The 24,138-nt window shown below is 40.0% G+C and overlaps 1 protein-coding gene across 5 annotated transcripts in view; it reads left to right on the top strand.

Moving 5' to 3' along the window:
* ENOX1 (ecto-NOX disulfide-thiol exchanger 1) overlaps nt 1–24,138 on the top strand; it is a 360,099-nt gene that overhangs the window by 215,975 nt on the left and 119,986 nt on the right. For 4 of the 5 annotated variants that reach the window (XM_063392147.1, XM_063392150.1, XM_063392148.1 and 1 more), the window contains 2 exons: nt 10,320–10,454; nt 11,290–11,427. In XM_063392147.1, the coding sequence (XP_063248217.1) occupies nt 10,445–10,454; nt 11,290–11,427 (148 nt within the window). In that variant the 5' untranslated portion in view covers nt 10,320–10,444. The remainder of the gene's footprint in view (nt 1–10,319; nt 10,455–11,289; nt 11,428–24,138) is intronic. The other variant, XM_063392151.1, reaches the window with a different exon arrangement.

The following is a 24,138-nucleotide window of genomic DNA, read 5'->3' on the forward strand; positions in this document are numbered from 1 at the left end:
GACAGGGCTTTGTCCTCTACATGTATCTGCTTTGCACTTCCTGTAGTATCACCTGATAAACAAGGGCAGTTCATACTTCTGTCAGCTTAATCTCTTGCATCATTGCCATTATTTTGATTAATTTGATACCTTAGAGGTTTAAAGAACAAAGAAACCATTAACAGCATGAGAAGGGCTGGTGCCAAAGAGGGCTGGACACTGACCCTGGCACCCTGTTCTCCTCCTGTGTGCCAGAGGAGCTCTGTGCTGCTGTAGGGAGGGCAGTGAGTGGTGGCCGTCAGGCTGCTCTGGGGAAGCTGATGGGAAATGCTGCACCCCAGAGCCCTCTACATGGGCTGTGTCCTCTGCATGTTCAAGGGCTGAGTCAAGATTGACTCCAAGAGAGCGTGGTACATAAATTTTCTGGATGACAATATAAACAAACAAGTCAAAAGCCATGAGATACCATATTCATAGCTACAGGCTAAATGCTTTATTCATAATGTTGCAGTGAAAGTATTAACATTGCATTTGTTTAAAAAGTAACTAGGAGGCCATTTGTGACCCTTATAATACACATGTGGACCAGTCCTCTGCTGGTTTACGCTGGTTATGTTCTGCTTTATATTTTCCAGAGGGTCAATTTGCAAGGATCTTTACTGCTATTTATGAATATAAGTAACTAATTTACCAAAGTTTCACAAAGTGGCTCCATGGCTTCCGCTTCATGTTTAAAGGGTCTGCAGAACTTTTGGTCTTGTTGTTGACTTCGGGTTCTTTCTGATTATATCTTGAAGGCTAGAAGTACTGTATTATGGTAAAGTAAATAGATTATTCTTGTTATTGCCCTTGTTGTTAGAAAATATTTATATAGTGCAGAAAATTGACATTGTACTTTACCAATACAGATAAAAGCAAATTCTCTGCCCTGAAGAGCTTATAACTCAAATAAGAAAAGACAAAAAGATGTACAACACTTCAGAAAATGATGGAGAGAGAAGTATGCTACGATCGTGATCGTCATGGTTCCTAGTTTTACAACACAGTGGCACCTTAAAAGCCTCAAAGGGGGTGAAAGCCTGGTTGCACAAGGGGCTATGCAGAAGCCTGCCAAGGGGGTGGCTTTGTCTCTGTGTCTTAGAGCTATCAGTGCTGCCTCACTGATATCCCTGCCCAGAGGGCAGCTGGCTAAAGCCAGCATCTGTCCAATTACAGCACAAGGAATGCCATGTTTCCAATAGGTTTTAGCCCTACCTGAGGGAAAATCCACATGATTTCCTGCCCTGAAGAATTGCAACTGAAATTAAAGAAAAGAAATACTCATACAAGAAGACAGGGACAGGGGAGTGGAAGGATTGTTGTCTTGGTAAAGGTACTGCAGGACCACCTGAAGGGAAGGAGGGTTTTTAACGTCATTATATTCATCCTGATCTGCAACTCTAACCTCCTCCATCCTGACCCCCTGACAGCTAGTTACAGGGCAGAAGCATCAAAGTAGTTTTTGTTGCCTGATTGTAGTTGATGCACACATAGTAGCTGCTGTTTTCCTGATCTGACCTCATGTTAACTGTGGAATTGCTTCTCCCTCAGTGCCCACACAGTATGTGATAATCCTAAATTTATGTAACTTGCTAGTAATCCCATAAACAACTGTTTAGCAAACAGGCAAAATTCCTGTCTCTGCTTAGCAAATTAATTCAACCTCTGAGGAAAGCTAATGGGTATGCAGTAGCACAAAGACCCTCGAAGCTCTGCTTCATCCTGTGGGAGCTGGAAAATATTCATTGGTTCCTTCATTTATCCATGGCAAACTACCTTGTAAATAAGAAAGGACAGAGGGAAACTCATTGTAGCTGTCCTCACTTCTGGTTCAAAAATGGATGCTGTCCCCAAACATGGCAGGAATGATGAAAGAAAGCCAGGACCAGCCTTGGCAAGGCTGATGGACAGAAACAGGGGACTGTGGTAGCCAAGAGGTGTGTGTGATTTGCACTGATCCTCAAAATGGGAATTACAAGAAGCAAGAAAGTTAACTGTCTGGTAAAGAAATGGGTCTGAGGAGATGGGATTCATCATTTGGAAAAGATAGGAAGATAGGAAGAAAAGGCCCAGGATGAATTTTTCTCCAGAGAAAAGGCAGATACATGGCATCACAGTTGTTGGAAATGTGTTAGAGTGGGCAGCTCCGCTGTCAAACACTAATAGTAATATGTTGGCATATTCACTGGGGATGGGCAGAAAAATAATCAGAAAGACAACCATCTCTCCCTCTAATTTGTATGTCTCTATATGTGGGGACATTCTCATGAGCTATTGCAAACTGAGTCATGCTTTCTGTTCTCCTGCAGCTCACTGTGCCAGAGTTATCAGGCAAAGGACAGGAGTGGGAGCCAGGTCCCTCAGGACTGAGTGTCTTGCTGGGATTCATATGGCATGCAGGTAGCAGAGTGACAATTGAGCTCCCAAGGCACAGTTTGCTCAGCCCAGCTCATCTCACCCCATGAGTGTCTGATAAAGCAGATGTTCATATCCAAAACTGCAGTGTAGACTTCCAGCCAGGGGAGTGAAATGTGTGCCTCCAAGGTGAGCTTCACTGCCTGGCAGGGCAGGCATCTGAAACAGGCTGGGAGAAATATCTGGTTCTCCCCACTGGCAATGACAACAGCAAGAAAGCTCAAGCATAGATGTCTGCATTGGCAGAATTTAGGTGAGGTGAATCCTTCCCTTCCCTAATTCGACAGGACAGTGTAACAAACCATAACATCTTGTCTGTGAAGAGATATTTGGGTGAGAGAATGGCCCATGGCAGATTAAGGCAAAAAATGTGCCTACATTGTAGGGGGAGTGCAGAGTCAATGGATGGGAACAAGATAAGGCAAAAAAAAAGCAAGAAAAGGTACTATGGTGTAAATGGAGAACGGGAGGTGTACTAAGAGGGAAGGAGGGATTGCAAGATAAATGAGCCCAGGGAGCACACTGGCAATTTAGAGCTTGTAGCTAGAGAAAGTATCCTGAGTGTGATGTGCTAAAAGGGGATGGCAGCTTTCAGAGTGAGGACAGATGTAAGCTGATAGAAGAGATAGTGGGTTTTTCTCTTTAGCAGAATTTATCACAAGAAACCTTGAATTAAAACAAACAAAACAAGCCTAAATCTCTTTTCCAGATTTTCACTGAATAGCCATCACTTAGAGAATATTTGATGGTATTGCATAAAATTTTGATCAAAATTACTTTAGATTGCTTTAATATTCTGCAAAAAGTGCTCTACAGATCACCCTTGCACTTAACCAAGGACACTTACATGTCACCTCTTGCCATAATTTCACCCAGTTATAAAAGTGTGTTTTAAAAATATGAAAATAGTTTGACTGACAGGTTTGGGGTTTTATCCCCCAGTGAATGTCTGCCTGAAAAGACAGGCTGTCTTAACTCCAGTTCAATTATACAGACTTTGAAGGAGAAGGAAAATGATAATGAATGCATTTTAGAAACTTCTAAAAAGTTACTTAAAATAGACTTTACATACATAATGTTACCATGTGAAACTCAACTGTATCCTGGTCTCCTGGGACTAGGAAACAGCAGTCTGTGCTCATTGGGTAATTCAATAGCAAGGCACCCCTGCCTCTGATGGTCTGTATGATACAGTCCCTGGGGCTCCACCACAGACAGGGCTTACCCATCAACTGTTCATTTTTTTCAGGAGGTGTCATGGGAATGATTTCACTTTAGGTTAGCCAGCAAGTTAAAATATTCTTTCTGGAATTGTGTCCCAGCTTGCTTTGGTCTCTGTTTTCTTTTTTCCCTTTTGTCTTAGTTTTTCTTTAAAAACACTCAACCAAACAGCCCTTTGTATTTCAGCTGCTTGATGTAGGTTTAGTAAACATGCAGCAAGAATGTCATGTATGGTACAGTGAGTGAGAGAAGATATTTGGTAGGTGTGGTGCATTTATATAGGTATCTATCAAGCCCAAAATATAAGAAATAGCATGATAAGCTCATATGACTGTCCTAGGTACTTTATGGCATCAAGAAGGCATTCCAGCACCTCTCTTTTCAGTATTCAGCATTTCAATGAAGTTGCTGAAGTGTCTGTTCAAAATCTTTGGATGCTTCCCCTTTTGTCTGAAATACAGTGGTGTGGGATGTCATGTTTTTAAAATAATCACTGGCCTTTAGTAGAGAGTAATCTGATAAAAGGCTTGCTATTAAAATACTGCTGTAAATAATTAAAACATCTCAGAATATTTTGTTATTGTTAAATATAAATACAGTTTAAATGCAGCATTTAAAGAAAGGATTGTCCTAACAGCAATCCCTGTTCTTTTAAATGGGAAGCAAGTGAGTCACAATTGCAAACCATCTAGGCAGGGTGAAAAACAGAGATGCAATCATCAATTCACAACAGTGTTTTGTGTTCAAGGAATAATCAGACATGTTTTTATCAAGGCTGTGCTGCATTGTTAGCCAGCAACATGTTTTTATGGGTTTTTTTTTTTTCTGTTCGAGATGATTTTGGAACTGCATACGCTTTTTCAGTAAGTAAGCTGGACTTCTATATGCTTTGCTTAATGTGCCTCCAGATTCTGTTATTTATAGACTTCAGCATAATCAGACTGCAGCTGCTAAAATACATCCAAAACAAAAAGCACATTTGTAACCTGTTAAGGCTTTGCTCTGAGATGCCAGTGAAATCTGGGATTTACTGTGAAATATTACCAAGTGACCTTTCAAGGAACATCACCAGAGAATACCTGTTTATCTTGGAGACCTTTGTTTTATTTTTCTTTCTCTGTTGAAATCTAGTAATGTTCTGCTTTCCAAGGGAATTCTGGCCTTTATGTGTACCATGTGTTATCTTCAAGAAGTGCTGGGACAGCAGATTTAAGTAATGCAGCATCTCAAATGAGTTCTTCCAGAACATATATTTTGTAAAAATTGTCTTTGCTGAATATAGAGGAAAACTGTAAATATATTGTGATTTTTCTCTAAGTTTTAGTCTTATCAGTATGGACATTAACTGTTTAATTTATTCACTAACTGCTTTTTCAGGGAAAATTGGTGGAAAGGATCCCTTGCAGTGATGGGAAAACCTACATATTCAGTCTATGTAGTTAAGAGTGAAAGGTATTAATGCACCAGCACATATTTTATGAGTTTATAAGATGACAATGTAGGTTTTTAATGGCATAATACAGAATGAACGAAGGTGTTCTAAATCATTCATAAGACAAAAATTAGAAAGATTATGTGAGTGAACACAAAACAGGAGCTCCTATTTAGGCTTTAAGGGAGCTTATCTTCCCTAGCTTGTGCCTAATGAAGCTGTTTTCTGAAGGAAAGTGCTGGTTCCTGCAAAATTAATCTTTGCTTTCAAAAGCTTCCTGTAAGAGGGAGATGTGGCAGAAAAATCCATGTAAACAGGGTGACTCTGGAGATGCTGGAAGCCAACTGGTCTTTGCAGTAGAGCTGCAGGGAGGTGAAGTGTACAGTAGATGTGTAAGTTAGGATCCTCTCCCAGAAAAAAAGATTTTGTTCTAAAAAAGTTTTGGTACCTGATGTAATTTTTTACTTGCTGTAGTAAATGCCCTTTTGCAAATTGTTGCAAGAAACATGTTTTCCTGAAATTAGTTTTGAATTTCTGAATTTAGGTGACATTTTCTAGGTAAAGGTACCATTAATCATGCAAAGCAATGCCTCTTCTTGTGACACTGCATATGCAATACTATAAAAAATATTTTTAAAAGCAATCTTTGGGATCACATTGGAGATGCTCTTTTTTTCATGTAGCCCAGGTAGGATGGCTATGACACAAAAATATCATTTTCATTGTTGCTACTCCTATCTTTCTTCTTCATCAAACCAGAACAGCTGGTCAGAAAGAAATGAACAATGACTTACGGTGTATCCTTGCCTAGCTTTCCTCTCTATTTTTCCCTTCTTTACTGGGAGTCCTCTATGCAGCTGGAGAAACAAAAACATTGGGAAGAACCAGTACAAAAGGCTTGATATATTTTAGAAGACAGCTGGAGGTAGCCTGATAAATGACCTATACTGTGGCAGGTCAGGTGGAGTGTGACCAACCTAATGACCACTGTCCTATGAATCACAGTGAATAGTAACAAAGACTTTGAAGTTTGGAAAACTCACCTAGTTGTAACAGTTCACAAGATTCCACATTGCTCCTTCCCATCTGTGTTTCCTCAAGAATCAGCACTGATAGCATTTAATGACTTTTTGACTTGTACTCCCAGGTTTCAAAAGGCTGATGCCATCAGTCTTTTACTTGAAGGGTTTAGTGGTCACCAAAATTAGCCAAAGAGCTGAAATGACTGAAGGTCACCCAGCAGGTCGGTGTCAGAGCTGGGCAGAAAACCTCCTCCTTGCATCCCAGGGCTGTCTGCTGACCCTGGCACTCCACAGAGCCTCGTTACGGCAGTGCATTTAATCAGCTTCACTCTGTGTTGTAACTCATTGTGGTGTTATGGATATCTAAAGGGTAGGATTTTAACTTCACAATCTGCTGTTATTGAATTAGTTTTATGTTGTGTTAATTTCTTTGTCTCATGGCATTCATTGCCTGCGATAATTGATGCACAATATATAACCGACTTCTGAATTCATTTGAGTAACTGCATTTAATTGCCTGGTATAAAATATGTGCACTAAGTACAATCTGCTATGACTGCTATGACTGAGAAGTGCTCATTGATATGGACTTGAGGGTGCTTTATCTTCCTGACAACCTGTCTGAGGGAAGTCTAAATGTCTCCTGCAATTCACCGTCCGAGGTACTTGCATCATGTCTGCAAAAAGAGAGACCACCAAAAAAGTGTAATGTGAAATTGCTTTACAAAATGTTTGGCATCAAAATTTTGTTAATCAGAATTTCTCAAATCAGAAAGGTTTTATTAATGTCCCTGCTTCTCTCAAACATCAAGGAATAGCTGGGCCCAGAATATTTTATACGTTTTCTTCTGTAAATCAGAATTATGGCTTTATTTGCTTCTGAAGTTACTCCCCCAGAATAGAGCTACCCCCATGCACAAGTGTTTATAAAAACAGATTTCTTTTACATATATCTTCAGGTCATTAATGCCCAGAGGAGTATTAGTGAATTGTAAATCAGGAATGCTCTCTGAAGGTGTGATGTCAGTGAAATGGTGTTGGTTAATGTCTGCTCAGGTTACACAAGATCCCTGCATAAGCTTACACTTTCTTGCCTGTCTTACCAGTACTAGTAATTCAGTGTATTATTAAGAAAGCAGGAATCCTTGCTAATAGATGTATTTCTTATTAAACTTAGGATCTTACTTTTTATATGATTTAGTCAGTGGGTTCATTTGTTTTCCTTGCTTGTTTTGTTTCCAATGTCATGAAGGGTATAATAGTGCAGTGTCTGAGCTACACAAAGAAATGCTGAAATTTGCCCAAAGCTGATTTTATTTTAAGCATTAATGAAACCTTCTCTGTACAAATTTTTGGAAGTTTTTAAACAAAAGCTAATGTTTGAGTCTAAGGTATGAAATGCCTGTAAGAATATTTTAGCCATATTATGTTGCTCTGTGTTAATGTAACCACTGAGTTGTCACTAGAAGGGATGTTCAAAATTAGTATTTTTCTTTTTAAAAGAGCTAGTTTCTACAATCTGTGTCCTTCAGGATGGAGCATTAGTTCTGCCTACAGCTTACTGCAAATTATTCAGTGTTCATAGGTTCATTTATGCTTGTTATTCAGCTCTCTTCCACTGACAAAATAGCCTGCAGCAGTTCTTGGTTAGATAGAACTAGTTCCACTTTAGGCTCCTCACGTTCTCTTTTATGGCTTTTCCCCTGGTTCACCCTGTACTGCATCCAGGTACTTTGGATAAAACAGCAGACCTGATGGTCAGAGAGAAAGCAAAGCTGCCCAGAGCCAGGGTGGGCTACGAGAATGTGTTTTGAGCAGACTTCCTTGGCATATTGGGCAGACCTAGTGGTATATTACCCCATGAGTTTCACCAATTTAACCTACTGATTCTGCTTTCGTTCATATTCATGGTGTTAAATTCTCCTTCCTCTGCAAGGACTTTGACAAATTCTTGTAGATAATTCATGAAAGTAGACCAAAATTTGAAATACGTGAACAACAGGTCAGAAGGCAAACACCAGAAAGTCATTCCCAGTAGTCTGAGGTGTGTTTGCCTAGCCTAGTGTCTGATCCTGCATCTCTGGCAGAGCTGGTGCAGCTGCAGTGTGGGCTTGGGCAGAAGAGTGTGTAGCGTTCAGCAGCAGACCTGTCGCCTGGTGTGCACTTCCCCAAACAGTAAAACGGGGACAAGGGGGATGGCAGAGAGAGTCCAGCACCCGTTTTCTTCCTCTTTTCACAGCACTCCATGCCTATCTGAGATGCCTTTGCCCCAAAACCAGGGGCCAGTACCCCCTGCCTCCCCATTAGCTGTGGTGATGCATTATGGGGACAAGCAAGTAGCACACAGCTAGGTATGAAGAGGCATTTCATCACCGTTGGTTTTTAAATGCTCCTTTCTTCATCAAAGCAACAAGACTGCTGATCGGGGGAAGAGGTGAACCACTCTCATCTGGGCTATTCAGCATATATTTGTAAATTGGGATTGAGTTGGCAGTGATTCGTAAAGAGCGAGGAGAGCTGTACTGTGTGAGAAATAACTTATTGACAAGGGATCATTCAGCCAACTCTAACCTCAAAACAGATGTTTGTGGGCAGAAGTTGATAGCCTCAGTGGAAAGGGCTAAGTGCAAGTTTAAAGAGCTGAGCAGGAGACACCCAGTTTTTAAAAACTTGACATAAATCTTGACTGCCTTGCCTTATGTTATAGTCACATTCCCTGCAGAGGACTTCTGTTCAGTGTTTGTTTGGTGTTTATAGATGTTATTTAAAAGCTAATTTTATAAAAATATGTTACGTATAATGAATAGTGGAGATCAAATAACAATTGGAATTACAAATTCAAGTATTAAGGCTTGTTAAATATTGACTTTTAAGTAGACCCACTGTAGATTTGAACAAAATGCTTTTTAGCCTAATATACTGGTTATTTGTAAATTACAACATACAGAAAATGTAGACCATTGTCTGAGCCTGCCTCTTTCTTCACTTTTACAGCCATTGATTTGGTCATGTCCCTGTGAAATGATGTGTATGTACAGTGTCATGGAACTAAAACATAAAACTTTCTGGCTCATACTTTATGCACATCAAATGAAAAAAAGAAAAGTGTGGGAAGTACTAAGCTAAAATATAGTGTAATTATGTTAATTGTGTCTTTTCTAAAGATAAATCCTTAGACTCTGCCTGTTGGAAACCTCTTAATTATGGTCTTTCAAGTAGTTTTTTAAAGTCAGCACCGCTATTCTAGGGCTGAACAAGTCACCAGGATTCACCTGCACAGTGCCAATGACCTCCCTGAACACGCCGGTCAGTTGCTGGCCCCTGGTACCCAACACCCTAGATCAGACGCACTAGGCTACTGGACAGCCAAAAAAAATAACGTGGCCTTCCTTTACCCACGGTCCCCTGTACCTGGTGCACAGAGTAACTTGGGCTTGTCTATGTGATTATGCTCAGCCCAGTGTTTTCTGCCCCTGCTGGAAGTGCTGGGAGCTCACAGACTTTGCTCACCCCTCTCACCTGTCCCCTGTTCAGCCTCCTTTCTGATGAGCGATCCACAGATGTGGTGAGCCTCCCAAATAATGACAGCAACAGCAAGAAGTTGCCCTTATGTAAAATTTATAGCCTGACAGACACCTGATGAGAGCAATGTATCTTAGCTAGAAACAGATACTGCGCTTTTGCTTTGAGCTAACTAACCTCTGTGAGCCAAGGGTGCAGTGTTAGTTAAGGAGCAGGCATCATCCTTAGGTTTGTTAAGTTTTCTTTGCCACAACTCTGCAGGCTCCATTCTTTAAGTTATTGCATAGTATTTTCTTTCCTCTTTCCATCTCAGAACAGATGACTATTTCCTTGAAACTTGCAACATCAGTTAATTGTTAACAGTTAAAAAGAAAAATCATATTCCTCCCTTAATATGTCCTTTCAGCTGATGCCTTCGTGCCGAGGAGGCTGTGTAGCTACTGATAAGACCTAATTTGTGAAGGGCTTTTCAGCAGCCTGACAGGTTCATGCGTGGTGCTGTTTGTTCAGCAGGCAAGGACGGCGTTTGCTGGAATGCCTCTACAGAGGCTGTGGAGTGTGTGCACAGAGGCTGGCGCTGGAGATCCGGGGGAGTGGGCAGCACCTCCGAGTGCCTCCCAAAGAGGTCGGTCTGGTGTTGTGTTCTGGCTGTGGCACTTGGAAAAAGATTTCTATCTTTTCTCTTTCAGAGCCTAATGAGCTGTGTGTGGGCCCTGTGCTTGCTGATAGCCCATCTCAAGATGCTCCTAATACAGTAGCTAATTATTCCTAACTGAGGAAGTCTAACAGAAGAAAAACGATCCAGGGAAAAGCAATGGCTGCCGGTAAATATCTCAGGTCTGCAGAGGCCATAAGAAAATAACTGGAAAGAGCTGATTTCGGGTGTGACTGGGGAGGGGAGAAGCAAAATGTGTGATCACATCTTGTGTGTGGTGTTTCAGTATCAGAAAGGTGCCATCCCTTAACTACCCAACCCACTCTTCCTCATGGAAGAAAGATCCATACTTGGACTCAGTCTATTTTGACCATATTCATGATATTTCTCTTCTGGTTTCAGAAAAAAAACATGGCATTTGTTATAGTGAATGGATTTTGTTTGATCTCTTTTTAGGGGATGATATATTCTTAAATCTTTTACAAAATAAAAAATTACACCTTATGGAAAACAGGTTTTTCCTTGGGATGTGTTTGATTCTCACAGATTTCAGGCAAGTTCCAAAACTATTTATGTATCATTAAGTTTTATCAGAGTGTTGCAGGGCAATATATCATTGGGAGAGGCCTCTGAATGTCTCCAGTCCAACCTCTTGTTTAAAGCAGGGCCAGAGGTAGGGTCAGACCAGCTGTTCAGGGCTTTATCAAGTTGAGCCTTGAAAGGTGCCAGGGACAGTGACTGCACAGCCTGTTCTGCTTCTTGACTATCCTCATGGTGAAATAGATTTCTCTTTTCCTTGTACCATTTTACATCTGCTGAACATTTCCAATATCTTTATGCTGTATAATACCAAAAACTATTATCAATGATCTAAAGGTGAATCATCATTAAGAAACAAAACAAACCCAAAAGAAATAGTTGTGATACCTAATTCTCACTAAACGTTCTGGCTAAAATTGTGGTGCATTGGCTTTCCTACTTACAGCATGTTTACTTTCTTTTAGCAGCTGATGGTTTGGGAAGTATAGCTATAGATACCACACAGCTTAACATGTCGGTCACTGATCCCACGGCTTGGGCTACTGCCATGAATAATCTGGGGATGGTTCCAGTAGGACTAGCAGGACAACAGCTTGTGACAGGTAAGACTTTTCTTTTTTAAAAAAACATTGCTTGCACCAGTCATGAATTCTTCGTGTCCTTTGAAAAATATATGGAATGTTTTCTGGGGTTATTATATTTTTATGTTCTGAAAACATCACCTATGATTAATATTGCATACTGTGTATTAGTCTTCTCTTGTAGTAGGTATGTAATCCATATTATATTTTAACCTTGTGAAAAAGTCTCAGAGGAAATTGAACAGCTAAACCATCAATCTTTATGCTGGGTCAAGACTAGGAGGCAAGTCATGTAAGAGGAACATTTGTTTTTGTTTCTTTGTTCAAGCAGGATGTCTTGAGGTTCTGCCAAGGAATACCCTGGGCTGAGAACTCTTGACTGGAGATTTTGGAGTTGTGTAATTGGGCAGAAAATCATGAAGCCTGTCCAGTTCATATGCTCAGTTGATATTAGTGAAGTGAAGCTTTCCTGTCAGGTGTGTGCTTATTTACTTTCTGAATGGTTCCATAAAATTGAATGTCAGGAGATAGTTCTTGTTAGACTTTGTCATTTGCTTCCCAGTCATAGTTTGGGAGAGTGTTGCAAGGGATCACTGACTGTAACACCCACAAAACAGTATTGCTTACAGATAAGACTGGACATAACAGACTGTTGTCAACAGTAGAGGCCAAATTAATTGGAAACATTAAAACTTCTTTGCTCCTGTGATGTAGAGAAGAATTACTTATATATGGGTAGGTGCCCTGTAGACACAAGCCACATGCTAGGCATGACAGATTCCCTCTGGAAGCTGCACTGCCAGTTCAGCTTAAGAAGAGCTGTGTAATATCTGTATCAGGGCTGCATCCTGTCATGTCTGTGCCTTTCCACATCGATGTGGAGCCAGTGAGCCAGGTCATGATGTAAATCACTCTGCTTGCCTCACCAGGGTTGCCTGATGCTTAATTTTGGCCAAATGTGCCCCCTCCTGACACTGGGAACTGAGTGGAGCTGTGCCATTTCACAGCTGACGGTCTGGCTCTGAATTACCTGTTTTACAGGCTGGTACACTAAGCTGCAAGAAAGCTGATTTATAATGAATCAGTCTCAAGCAGAGAGTTGAGCTGGTGGAGGCTGTGAACTGATTGGTGAACTCTGGCTTTAGCTCCATGCTCCTTATTAAAAGAAACAAGCAAAGCCATCCACTCCTTGGGATCCAATTCTCTTGAATGCTTCTATCAACAACCTGGATGCAGAAACTGAGTCCACACTAAGTTTACTGATGATACTAAATAAAAGAGAAGCTGTTGATTCTCTGGAGGGTAGATTGGCCTAATAGGGAGCTTGGATAGATTACCAGACTGGCCAATCACCAATGTGTGATATTTAATCAGGACAAATGCCAGGTTCTGCACCTGGGACTATGTAATCCTGGATGTACGAGTGGACTGGGAGAGAACAGGCTGGAATGCAGCCCTGCAGAAAGAATCTGGTGGGTTTTGTTGATGGGAAGCTCAGTATCAGTCAAAAATGTGTCCTGGTGGCCAAAAGGACCAACCTGGGTTCCATCAGGCACAATGTAACTAACCAAAAGAAGCATTTATCCCATTTTACTCAGCTTTGGTGCAGCCTCATCATGAGAGCTGTGTGTGGTAAGAGTCATATGAAAAATATGAAGGTGATGAGTGTGTTCAAGGGAAGGCAACAAAGATGATGAAAGGGACTAGAGGGCAAGGCTTGTGAGGGGCAGCTGTGTGTGGATACCAGATTTGTGCAGCTTAGAGAAGAGGAGGCTGAGGAGTTGCTGTCTACAACATCGTAGTGAAGGAGAGTGCAGAGGGGAATGCTGATCTTGTCTCTCTGGTGTCCGGTGATAGGACGTGAGGGAATGATTTAAAGCTGCATCAGAGGATGTTCAGATTTGTTATTTGGAAGAAGTTCTCTGTGAGGGTGGTCAAGCACTGGAACAAGCTACTCAGGGATGTGATCATAGCCTGTCGCTCAAGAAGTGTTTGGACAACACTCTTGCTATAATTTGTACCATGTGGATTTAGGAGCTGGACTTGATAATTTTGAGTCCCTTTCAACTCAGAACATTTAATGATTCTATGTGTCAATAGGGAAACAACTTTTTCCATTTTCCGGTGGGGATTTACCTGCAGGTGTTGTGCTCAACTTGAACAGGATTACCCCCAAACTGAAAAATATCACATATCAAAATCAGCTTCTGGTGCTTTAATTTCTAAGCATATTAGTTGCATTTGCTGTGGAAGTTTGCTCTGCCTTTTTGTCTTGCTCTATTCTGTCTCTTCAGTTTTGGTGTAAATTTTGTCCTCAGATGTGCTGTGCAATCCCTATGTGGCAGCCTCATCTCAGGTGCAGTGCTTTTCCACACGAGGGAGGATCTTCAGGATTTTATACCATTGACAGCCCCCTGCTGTAATTTCCATAATTATGTGTATCACGTATTGTAAAGATGTTGTACAAGTCAGTTCATATTTGTTCAGCATTTTCAATGTATGAAAGGTGCCATAAGTAATAAATATTAATTATTGAAGTGCTGCCTGATTTGTCTTCAGGTATAGAATAACTTCTTTTCTTTCTTTTCCTTTTGTTTTTCTTTGTTTTAGACTCCTTTGTATTTTCAAGGTAAATAGGTGCTTTGACACTTCACTATATTTCCTTAAGATTCATAAGTTTTTTACACATTTTCTTTATGGCAGATCCATAATAGCAAAACTTCAGTTTGCCAATGAAATACTTACAGATTTATTTGCTCTAATATATTTACTGTATCTGTGTTCAGTGAGAGTTTGCATCATTATGTTCAACCGAATATCTAACTAGTCCCTAGCTATTTCCAGCTTTTTCATTGTTTTGCTGCTATTCCTAGTAATGAAGTCAGCTTTGTCAGCACTCACATATTGCTTTCACCACTGTCATCTATTGCATTTCTCTGAGATGAAAGTGACACAACCATGTCCCAGTGCTAACTATTTGTCCATCTTTAAAATTCTAGGGTTTTTTTTGTTTGATTGGGGTTTTGTTTGTTTGTTTGGGGTTTTTTTATTTGGGGGTGTGGTGGTGGTTTTGGTGTTGTTTTTTGGTTTTTTTTTTTCTCCCCAACCTTGTTGATGGCTAGAAAAGCAAAGAGTAGTTTAGAATAATCTTGAAGAGACTGTGATCTTTACTGGATATCTTTACATAACCTGCCATAGTCTGAAATTTGGTGTATGGTATTCACCTGCATCCTGACATATCTCAGTCCTCTGCTCTATCAGTGCTCAAAGGACTTATGCATTCATGTACTTTCCTTCCCCAAACTGACAAATCAGTTCCTGATTGCTGTGCAGGGCGTTTTTGTTCTCATATAGAGTCCACATGAACTACTAAGCCTTTTTAGAGGTTTCTCAAGACTTTTTTCCCCCAGCAGTTCTTAGCTTAACTAGTGTGTAACACGCTGGGATTCCTGCCTTGTAGCAGTTATGCTCCCCAGTTTGCAATCTGTGAAGCTCTTGTCTAGCTCAAGAGTTTGCTAAAATCACAACTAAAGCTTCCACAACATCTGGCCAATGCTCTCTTCTCAGCCTGGGATGATGGCTGTCTGATCTTGGTAACTAATCAATTGTAAGCACTGCTAACCTTTTAATACCAGTTTAGGTGATAGCTACACTCTATTTAATTCCTTATCTCCCAGTGCTGTAAAATTGGATTTTTGATCTGGGCAAATGTCAGAACCTTTCATTTGTAAAGATGAGTTCCTGTTAATAGTTATGTAATATCTCATGTATCTACATATATTTTGCTTACACTTATTCAGAAAGCTTACTTTTTTCCATGTATTCGGCTGCTGCGTTACATGCACACTACTAAATGCATTTATACATTATATATACATAATTCATACAATAAACTGTAGTTTAATAATACATTTGTTAAAGTGTTAAAGATTGATGTGGAATAGTTACGGCTGAAAAGTATTTTCAGTCTATATTTCCCCTTTCAGCAGGTTATAATTTCTTAAAAAAATATACCTTCTAGGTTGAATTTTCTCATGGTTGCTTTTAGCCCAGAGGAAAAAAAAGATCTGGAAAAGCTGGAGGAAGTCTGTTAAACTGCTTTTGAATTATCCAGGCCTTAAAATTGCTGTTTTCTATGCTTTGAGACTTTGAGAAAAATGGTCAGGTGAGAGGAGAAGGTTAGTTTGTAGTTCATCTTTTTGAGAACTAAATCCTCTTTTTGCACTCAGCAACTCTGATTCAAGCACATCTTTCAAGTACATTCAAGTCTGCTGTTTTGTTAGATTTTAGGACTAAAAGAAATACTTGGTGACCTAAGCCAACCAAGAATGTTTTATTTTGCTTTTGCACTGGTACTTTTTAAAGGCAATTTTGACATTCCTGAACTTAGAGTTCTTGCACTTTCATTTATTTCAGCAAATGCCATCAGGTCACCTGTTTTCCAAGGGAAGATACCCTGCTGAGAAAATTATTTACTTCTCTGGTTCAGTTCAGTTCTCCTTTCACTAATTAACCAGTGCTCTGAGAAACAGGAAGCAATTTTGAGGCGCTTTCCTCCAGATGACCTAAACATTTATGAGTCAAAAGTGGTGTATGTCAAAAAGTTCCCCAGTACAAATGAACCTGAAGAGTGGTACACAAGTGGTAATTCATTTAGCCTTTATGTTAAGCTCATGCCGTGACGCATATTTGTGCTCTTACAGAGTAAAATAACAAACCACAAGGGCAGACATCCAAGATGAAAGTTATAGGTCTGCCTGGAAGTCAAGGGTATGTCTGAAAACTGATGGTTCCTGCTTATATACAGAACAATTATTCAAGCATATTGTTCCATAGGAGTCTGGCCAATATGCCTCAGCCTCAAGATACTAAAGTTTTCAGTGACACCCAGTTTTCATATTTTTTCCCCCTGAAGTTAGTCTTTGACCACTTGTACAAAGTCCTAGTGAAATGAAACACTAGGAACCTTTGAAGCCTAACATCTTGCTTACCAAAACATATAAAAGAACATCATTTTTGTGGCTTCAAGCATGTATTTTTTTAGACACTAGAGGTTGTGAAATATTAGGCACTTACATCAACCTTTCTGTTTTTCCATTTGTCTCTGCTTTCCCCACACACTGGTCTTTTGACCTGATTTCACTGGAACATAGGAGCTGTCAGTTCCAATCAGGTCACCTCTCTCAGGATTGTGCTTTTGACAGTGTTGGGTACCAGATACTTCATAGGGAGAGATCCACAAGGCAAATCACTGCTGAAGTGCTACCCTCTCTGATGTGCTCTCCTCTTGATCATTAATAAATAGAAGGAGGTTCCCCAAACTAGAAGTTATCTATCCAAATCAAGTCATAATTCAGGAAAGCTTCACTTTTGGAAGCAATATTTGCTACAGTAAGTAGTTACAATCCTGAAACTGCAACCCCAGATGTACTTCTTGGTAACAGAAAGATTTGTGAAATTTTGATCTAGAGACTCCTAAATCTCAAGACACAAGGTTAAATGTCCATCCCAGAATTTTATTAGCTCGAGGCCTACAAGCATTTGGAGTCATAATATTCAGACTCTCATTTTCTTCAGAATGAAGACTGTAACTAAAGGCAATCACTATATTCAGATTCCAGGCATGCTTTATTAATTATTGTTCACTGCAGGTCATCATATGCTGACTAAATTGTAAACATATTCCTCACTGTTCTGCTTGTGTACCATTTTTGTAATGTTAATGAAGAAAAATCAAATAAAGTAGAAAATCAAGATATATTTGATTATATTCAGCAGCTCCTCAGAGAAAGACTGTACAGTGCTGAAGATTTTAAGAAGTCAGCTGGCCAGAGGACTCTACCAACTCTCATGTGTATATCTCTTTTCTGTGGCCTCTCCATTACTGAAGTCTTGGAGCCACTGGTAGACATCTGGCAGTCCCATTTCGCTCTACCCCTGTTACCCTGTTACCTATTAAAGCTTCCTTTTTCTACACTCCATTGCTTAGCCACTAATCCAATGTGCTGATGAGTCCGTAACTCGAATCATCCAAGAGAATGCCTAACAAAACACAGCTTCCTTTTCTGTAATTAACACTTAACTCCTGCTTTCTCATTATAGTCTATCCACAAAAATTTTGAAGTGAGTCACTTGCATAATGAGCTGAAGATAGTCACTTTTCCAAGGGAAAAAATACTTGAGCATCTATAATTTGTGACTGAATTTCAGCACTCTCCAGATGTAAGCTTTGGTGTGCACAAGCAGCTGTTTGAGGCACTCCACAAGCTCAGGTTCCCCTGCCTGAGAGAGCTGCAGACCACGAGAGCTTAGGAGTTCAGCAGCCCCATGGCACAGCATTATTCAGTGTCTTTACCCCTTATTTGAATGCTGCACTGGCTTGACATCTGGCAGTAAAAAAAGATATCAAAAGTCTTAAGAAAACCCACATTTTTCCTAAGGTTTTACAACCCTCTCAGGCTTACAAGGTGTCTTCAGAAGGCACCTTTCATCTCTTATGGCTTCCCAACCTGTTTTATGCATTGTATTTCGTTAACAAGTTGGCCTATGATACAAAAGAAATGTATTAATAAATATATATATTTATATTATTTTATTTTATTTTAGTTCCTTTCTGTCTTATCATCTTCATTATAGAAACATTTTAGTCAAGAGGCAAAGATACACCATTCAAATTATCTGGATGACCCATCAGAATAACCACAGTTGTGTGAAACAGACTCTAAAGGATTAGTGTTGCATTTATACCCAGATAAAACTACGTATTTTTATTACCAAGGCACAGGAGAACATCAAGGGTGAGAGAGAATAGGTACTGTGGGAATGCCAGTATGTAGAGCCACTGGGAACATCTCTAAAGTATTATATACTGGTGTAACAAGGAGGTTTTTTCCATTGACCTGAAAAGTGCCTGCAGAGTTAATCACACTTTCTATCGTGTGAGTGTTACTCAAGGAGGCTTCACTCCAGGGGACATTAAAGTGCTAGGAATAAACACAGTCAGTTTACCACAGAAAAAGGAGAGAAAGATTTGACAGCCAGAGGAAATGTGGCAGAAACTCTTGAGTGCCTTTTGACACGCTATCAGGGTTAAGTGTGCCTCTTAGGTCATTCAAGTACCTCCTCTATATTAGACCTTAATTGAGGCCAGGGATGAAGATAATGATTAAAATCTGCTCAGTGCTTGAAGATAAATTGTACTTTTTAACGTGGTATGAAGGGCTGAATGTCCCAAGTAAACAAGGTTCAGTGGTGAGCAGGGCCACGTAGAAGGAAGTGTTAAGTGCAAAGCTTGTGTTAAATGTACAGTGAAGTTTTTTTTAGGAATATAGTATCTCCCTTTCTGCTGTTATACTTCTATCCAAGCCAGTTAACAGTTTAGGAAAACAGACTGATTACTATTTGGCATAGTCTTCTTAATGGTCTCAAAATACTGGAGTAAATTCATGATGCAAGCCGTATTGTTTGGATGTTTTGATGCCTTGTTTTAGTTTTTTTTTTTAATTCCTGGCTGTTGGTAATTATACCACCAACAATCTGTTTGGCGTGTTCTTATTTGATGTTACAGTAAAGTAACATAAGGAAATATTTTATTTTTGCAGAAGTTTTCCCCATCTTTTTTCTTGCTTTGGAAAGCCTCCATTCCTATTATTTTCCATGTGTTTGTTTATTCTAGACCAGAAAGCCCACTGAGTAATTATGAGCAACCCACTGCATAAAGTAAGCCAAGAGGCTTTTGGGAACCATTTGCTACTGACTGTTTACTTCTGTTGGAGTATAGCTTTGTCTGCAGCACTTTCCCTTCCAAGGATCCCAGCTTCCTTGGCCAATACGGAGAGCCCGGTGTAACCTGGGTGACATAGAGTTTGCTGATGGGAAAATTGAGTTATTGTGGAGAGGAGTCAATAGAAAAAGCAGGTTGACCATTTTAACTAATCAAAGGCAATGTATGAATACCGGGTTACGTAAACTCAGGGGTGAAAAAGGCTCGTTAAGGACAAGCTGCTCGAAGGGGAGCTGCTGAGCACAGTCCTGGTGTCTGGGTGACAAAGGGAAGGCAGTGCTACCTGAAGCCCTTAGGCCAGAGCTGATTACAGGTTCTGTAGATGGTCCACAGGGGATGGACACAGCAGTCCCAAGAGGACTGTTAGCTCAGTCCTTGCAGAGTGTTCTCAGGAGGGTGCAGGTGGCACCGCCTGGGGCAGTCCCAGAGCAAAACTTCTTGGGAGGGGTAGACTTGAATATCAATGAATCCCAAGACAGCAAACCTAAATTAAGGCTATAAAAGCCTTTCTTCCCTAGTCAGGCTCATTCTTTGCCTGCATGGGTTAGGTTCATGCTTAGAGCTTGGCCCCTGGAGAGGAAGCATGCGAGGCTTAATTTCTATGTTTTAGCTTCAGGAGAAGAACATAAGCATGGTTTTCTTTCCTTTCTGCCACCTGCGCTTCAAATGTCCTTTGCTTATAGCATGAGAACTAATTCTCACAAAGAGCATGAAGATGCACATTCAGTTCAAGGCAGGAGTCTGTGTGTGAATTATGAGCAGATCCAATCAGTGTGGAAAAAATGTCTTTTGATGATTCTTACTGAAGAAGAAAGTAGGGTTTCACTTAGCCTAATCCCTGGGCATGTGAAGGAGTTTGTAACAAAATACTTCATTAATGTTGTCTTTGGTCAGATAAACAATGGATTTGCCACACCTTCCCGTGCTCTGGTGGTGACAAATGATGTGCCTGGCAGCAGCTCTGAGTAATGTCTCTGTAATGGGAAGCAGCTGGCCACTGGAGTAGCTCCATTAGTGGACGTGGAGGTGAAAGATAATTAAGCTTAATACATACAATATGCTCTAACATGCTGTAGTATACATTTAGATTGTATTCTGCCCAAATATAAAAGAAATTCTGTTACTGTAGCTTCAGAAATTTAATAGTTTTATTCATGAGCAAGAACAGCTTTATCTGTCTTTCCTGGTCTTGCACATTTCTTATTCCAATTTTTCTTTTCCTAAAAAATTATTTTCTTGGCTCTAGCAGATTTACCTTTATAGGTAATCTCCTCCTCCTGACCACAATGCTTACATTATTTAGTAGTTATTTGTTATTTCCATTCAGGAAAGGCTTAGAGATACAGAGCTCTAGTAAGTTAAACAATGCCTAAACCCTTAAGAGTCAATCCTGGCCCAAATTGCACATGGTCTGTTTTCTTTCACTTAGATAAAGCAGGTAGGTAAGGGACTGCATGGAAACAATTGGATAATACTGATTGGCATGAAAAGCAGCAGTGATTATGGAGCTTCCTATCTATTATGTAGGTTTTTTATAGGTATCTTGGCACAGCAGTAATGTGTGCTAAGTGGAATAAAGCAGTTTTAACTCTTTTTATCTGATATTTTGACTCAGGCACTGAAGAACAGGAAATCTATTGTGCACATTGAAAATAGGCAGACAATTCCTACCTTCTCTTCCTCCTTGACTATGCTGCTGTGATATTTAGAAAAGGATTTGGAAAGGGAAAGGGAGAGAGCTTTGGTAGTGTTTGGAGAATACAGCACTGTGGGAGAAGGTGCAGATGTGCCTAATGTCACCATTTTCATAAAGATCTAGTAGCACAAGCTGTGTTTCAAAAAAGACTTGTCTGGACTGCATTGAAGGGAGAGGGCAAGTTGTATGCTTCTCCAAAAATTTTTGTTCTTTCTGACACAATCGTCTTTCAAATGGTTTGTTTTCCTAGCAATAAATGTGGAATATTATAATCAACTGCAGTGTTAAAGTTTTTTCCCTTATTTTGAGCTGCATCTGTCAAATGTATTTAACCCTTCTGTTGGAAATCTCTGTTTCAAGTCTTGATCTATACTTGGACTTACATGACTCAGACCTTTCCAAGAATAGTCACTGAAACCTTTTCTGACACCTTTGGGTAACAATTTTGGCACTTAATTAAGCATGCTTAATTGAAATATTTTTATGGCATTGCAGATTATCCTAAACTTTATCTGCTATAGTAGGCAGAACCAAAAATTAATTAGATATTCATTAAAACAGCAATAAATTTGCCAAAACAAGAGGACAAGAAAAAGTGACTAGTTTTTGTTGTCTTTTAATTCACACTAAATGTGTTTAAACCCAAACACAGTGCTGCTGTCCTTTAATGTAATAAATATCACAGCATCCTTTTTTTTCTTCATTGTGTTTTTAATACTTTCGTAACCTCCTAGGACTCAGGCAAGGGCCGTGGGTTGTGGACAGTGAGAGCTCAGAAGCTGCACCTGGATTTCAGGACTGTGTGCAGGTAGCAGGGAATGGGAGGAATCTGCAGCTGAGAAGCTGACTAGCTGATTCTAATAAACTGCATATTATAAATATTGTGCATCCCTTTACGTTATTAGCCAGAATTTAATATACAAAAAAAATCAAGTACAAGTTTGTTCTTGCTATTCATCAGCCTCTGTAAAGCAAGATTTCTCTTCCAGTTCTTCCTACATATGTTGCCGTTTAACTTTGTGTCCTTTTGTTCTGGTCTGTCTAATTACCTCAAGTAGATAATCAAGCTTGATTTTTTAATAAACCATAGCTGGCTCAGGCTTGTCATGACTGATTTGTCGACTCCCAAGACTAAAGACTTTCAGCCTCAAGACTAAGATCATTTCTGGCTGCAATTCAGAGTATTAATTCTGAACTTTAAAATCCAAATGTGGTTTGGAACACGTGTCCTGTGTTTTCCCTTCAAAAAGAGAAAACTGAGTGCCTTTCTGTTGGGTTTTGTTTTGTTTTGTTTTTTTCTGTTTTGTTTTGGTGGGGTTGTTGTTGTTTTGGTGGTGGTGGTGTTTGAGTGGAATTTAAACTGGCATTAAGATAAACCCAAACCATCCCATTCTGCAGAAGCAAGCTTGTGCATAACCATCATTACAGAGGTTGAAGGTAAGGGGGTTATTTTATAATAATGGAAGTTACTAGTAGAGGGCCTTCAAAGCAAATATGCATCTCCATCAAGGATCCCAGCAGGTACTTCCCTATAACTTCAGCACCACGTGATGGGATGTGCGTGCCTTGGAAATGTAAAGGTGCGATGCCAACAGAACAGAAGATAGCTAATGACTCATATACACCATTTGGGGTCCCTTAGGGACTGCCTCTCTTCCACTGTTTTACTTCAGCAACTGAACTCATCAGGGACACGAGAGCTAACCATCCTTCCAACTATTCATACAGGGATTTGAGGCCCTGAGTTCTCAGTGGAGGGCTTTTTTGCAGCAACTCTTTCAGCAGACAGTTGTGTTCCTACCTCCCTGCTTTCTCACTCCCCCAATCTCTGTTTTTCCATCAACAAAGCAGCGTCATAGATTTGAATGCAATCTCTGTAATGCTACAGATGCCTGCTAATGGGCATGAAGATCTCAGCTTCCTCAAGTGTGATAGAGGGGTTTCATTATTCTAAGGATCATGTAACAGAAACATCACACATATGCATGTTCTAGCCACTCTTCCTGGGTACTGTAATTCTGCCTTCTGAATGCTAAAAGGCATCAGGTTATGGATCTAGTGATATTTTTGCAGAGTCTTTATGTTGGAATTCAAAGACTGTTTGGGTGGTTAGATATTTTCTAGGTTGTTTGCCTTATTCTCATTCAATTATTTCACATTTTCCAGTGCAGAATAGCATCTGGCCTCTGTGGACTGTGTTGTGTGAAAGCTGCATCTCGCTAGAGTGGATTATATGACCTGTTATTTTTTGTGGTTCCAAGATTTGTTTCATCTGTAGCTTTGAGATACTCTGTTTAATGCCTCATCCACATATGTATATAGTAAGCATGAACTAAAGATGTCCTCTGGCAGACTTTTTTTATTCCTCACCATGTTTTTATGATCAAAAGATGAAAATCTGTCTTAGTTTTCTTTTACAGTTGTGTTATAGATTGAAAATATCAGGAAAGTACACAATACTTGATGGCTGCATAAAAACAGAGTTTACAGGTCTGCAAGTTCTTCGTGCTCTGCAAACTCATTTTGGGATTTAAAGGGTAACAAACCTGTTTTGCTCTGGCATCAGTAAAAGACAGTAGTAAGATGTTGGACAAATATTGTTGTTGGAGCCTTGATTGTCCCCCCTAGAGTTTCAGAGATGAACATAGAGAAGAGAGTGATCCCAGAGTGAAGTGGAGAAAGCCCCTCCATCAATACTACAGATCAGAATAGGATCCAGTTTCTCTATTCCATTTGCAGAGGTTTGCAGAACCAGTAGGAATAAGATTGTAATTTTTTTTCTCCCTTTTGTTAGTAAAATAAAGGAAAATTATTCTGACCATAAAAGACCAAGCTTCACCTGTCTCTTAGATTAGAAAACCTGTGAAAAAAGCAAACAAAAGAAGTCCTTTCCATCACATATAGTTAACCCCTTCATTTAAAGCCCAGGTCCGCTCACAGTCTGTGATGCTCTGACCTCAGAGACTGTGGCAATAACAAACCAACCTTTGTAAGTGCAAATATGAGGAGAAGAGAGAGGCAGGGTCACAGCAGACTCCTCCAACACAGATTTGCTCACAGAGCAAGGAAGCAAGTGGTGTGCATTTCTAGGAGCAGGCACTAACCCTGCCTGCCTTCTGCACAAACCAAGATTTGTGGGTAAAGCTTATATTGCTTCTTGGACCAACGCATGTAGCTAGAAAAATATGCACCAGCCCTCTGATTGTCTGAGGCAACCAGGGGACTAAAACTTTAGTTATAGCAGACAGTAAAA

The sequence above is a fragment of the Prinia subflava genome, chromosome 3, assembly GCF_021018805.1.
Source record: "Prinia subflava isolate CZ2003 ecotype Zambia chromosome 3, Cam_Psub_1.2, whole genome shotgun sequence".
NCBI lineage: Eukaryota > Metazoa > Chordata > Aves > Passeriformes > Cisticolidae > Prinia > Prinia subflava.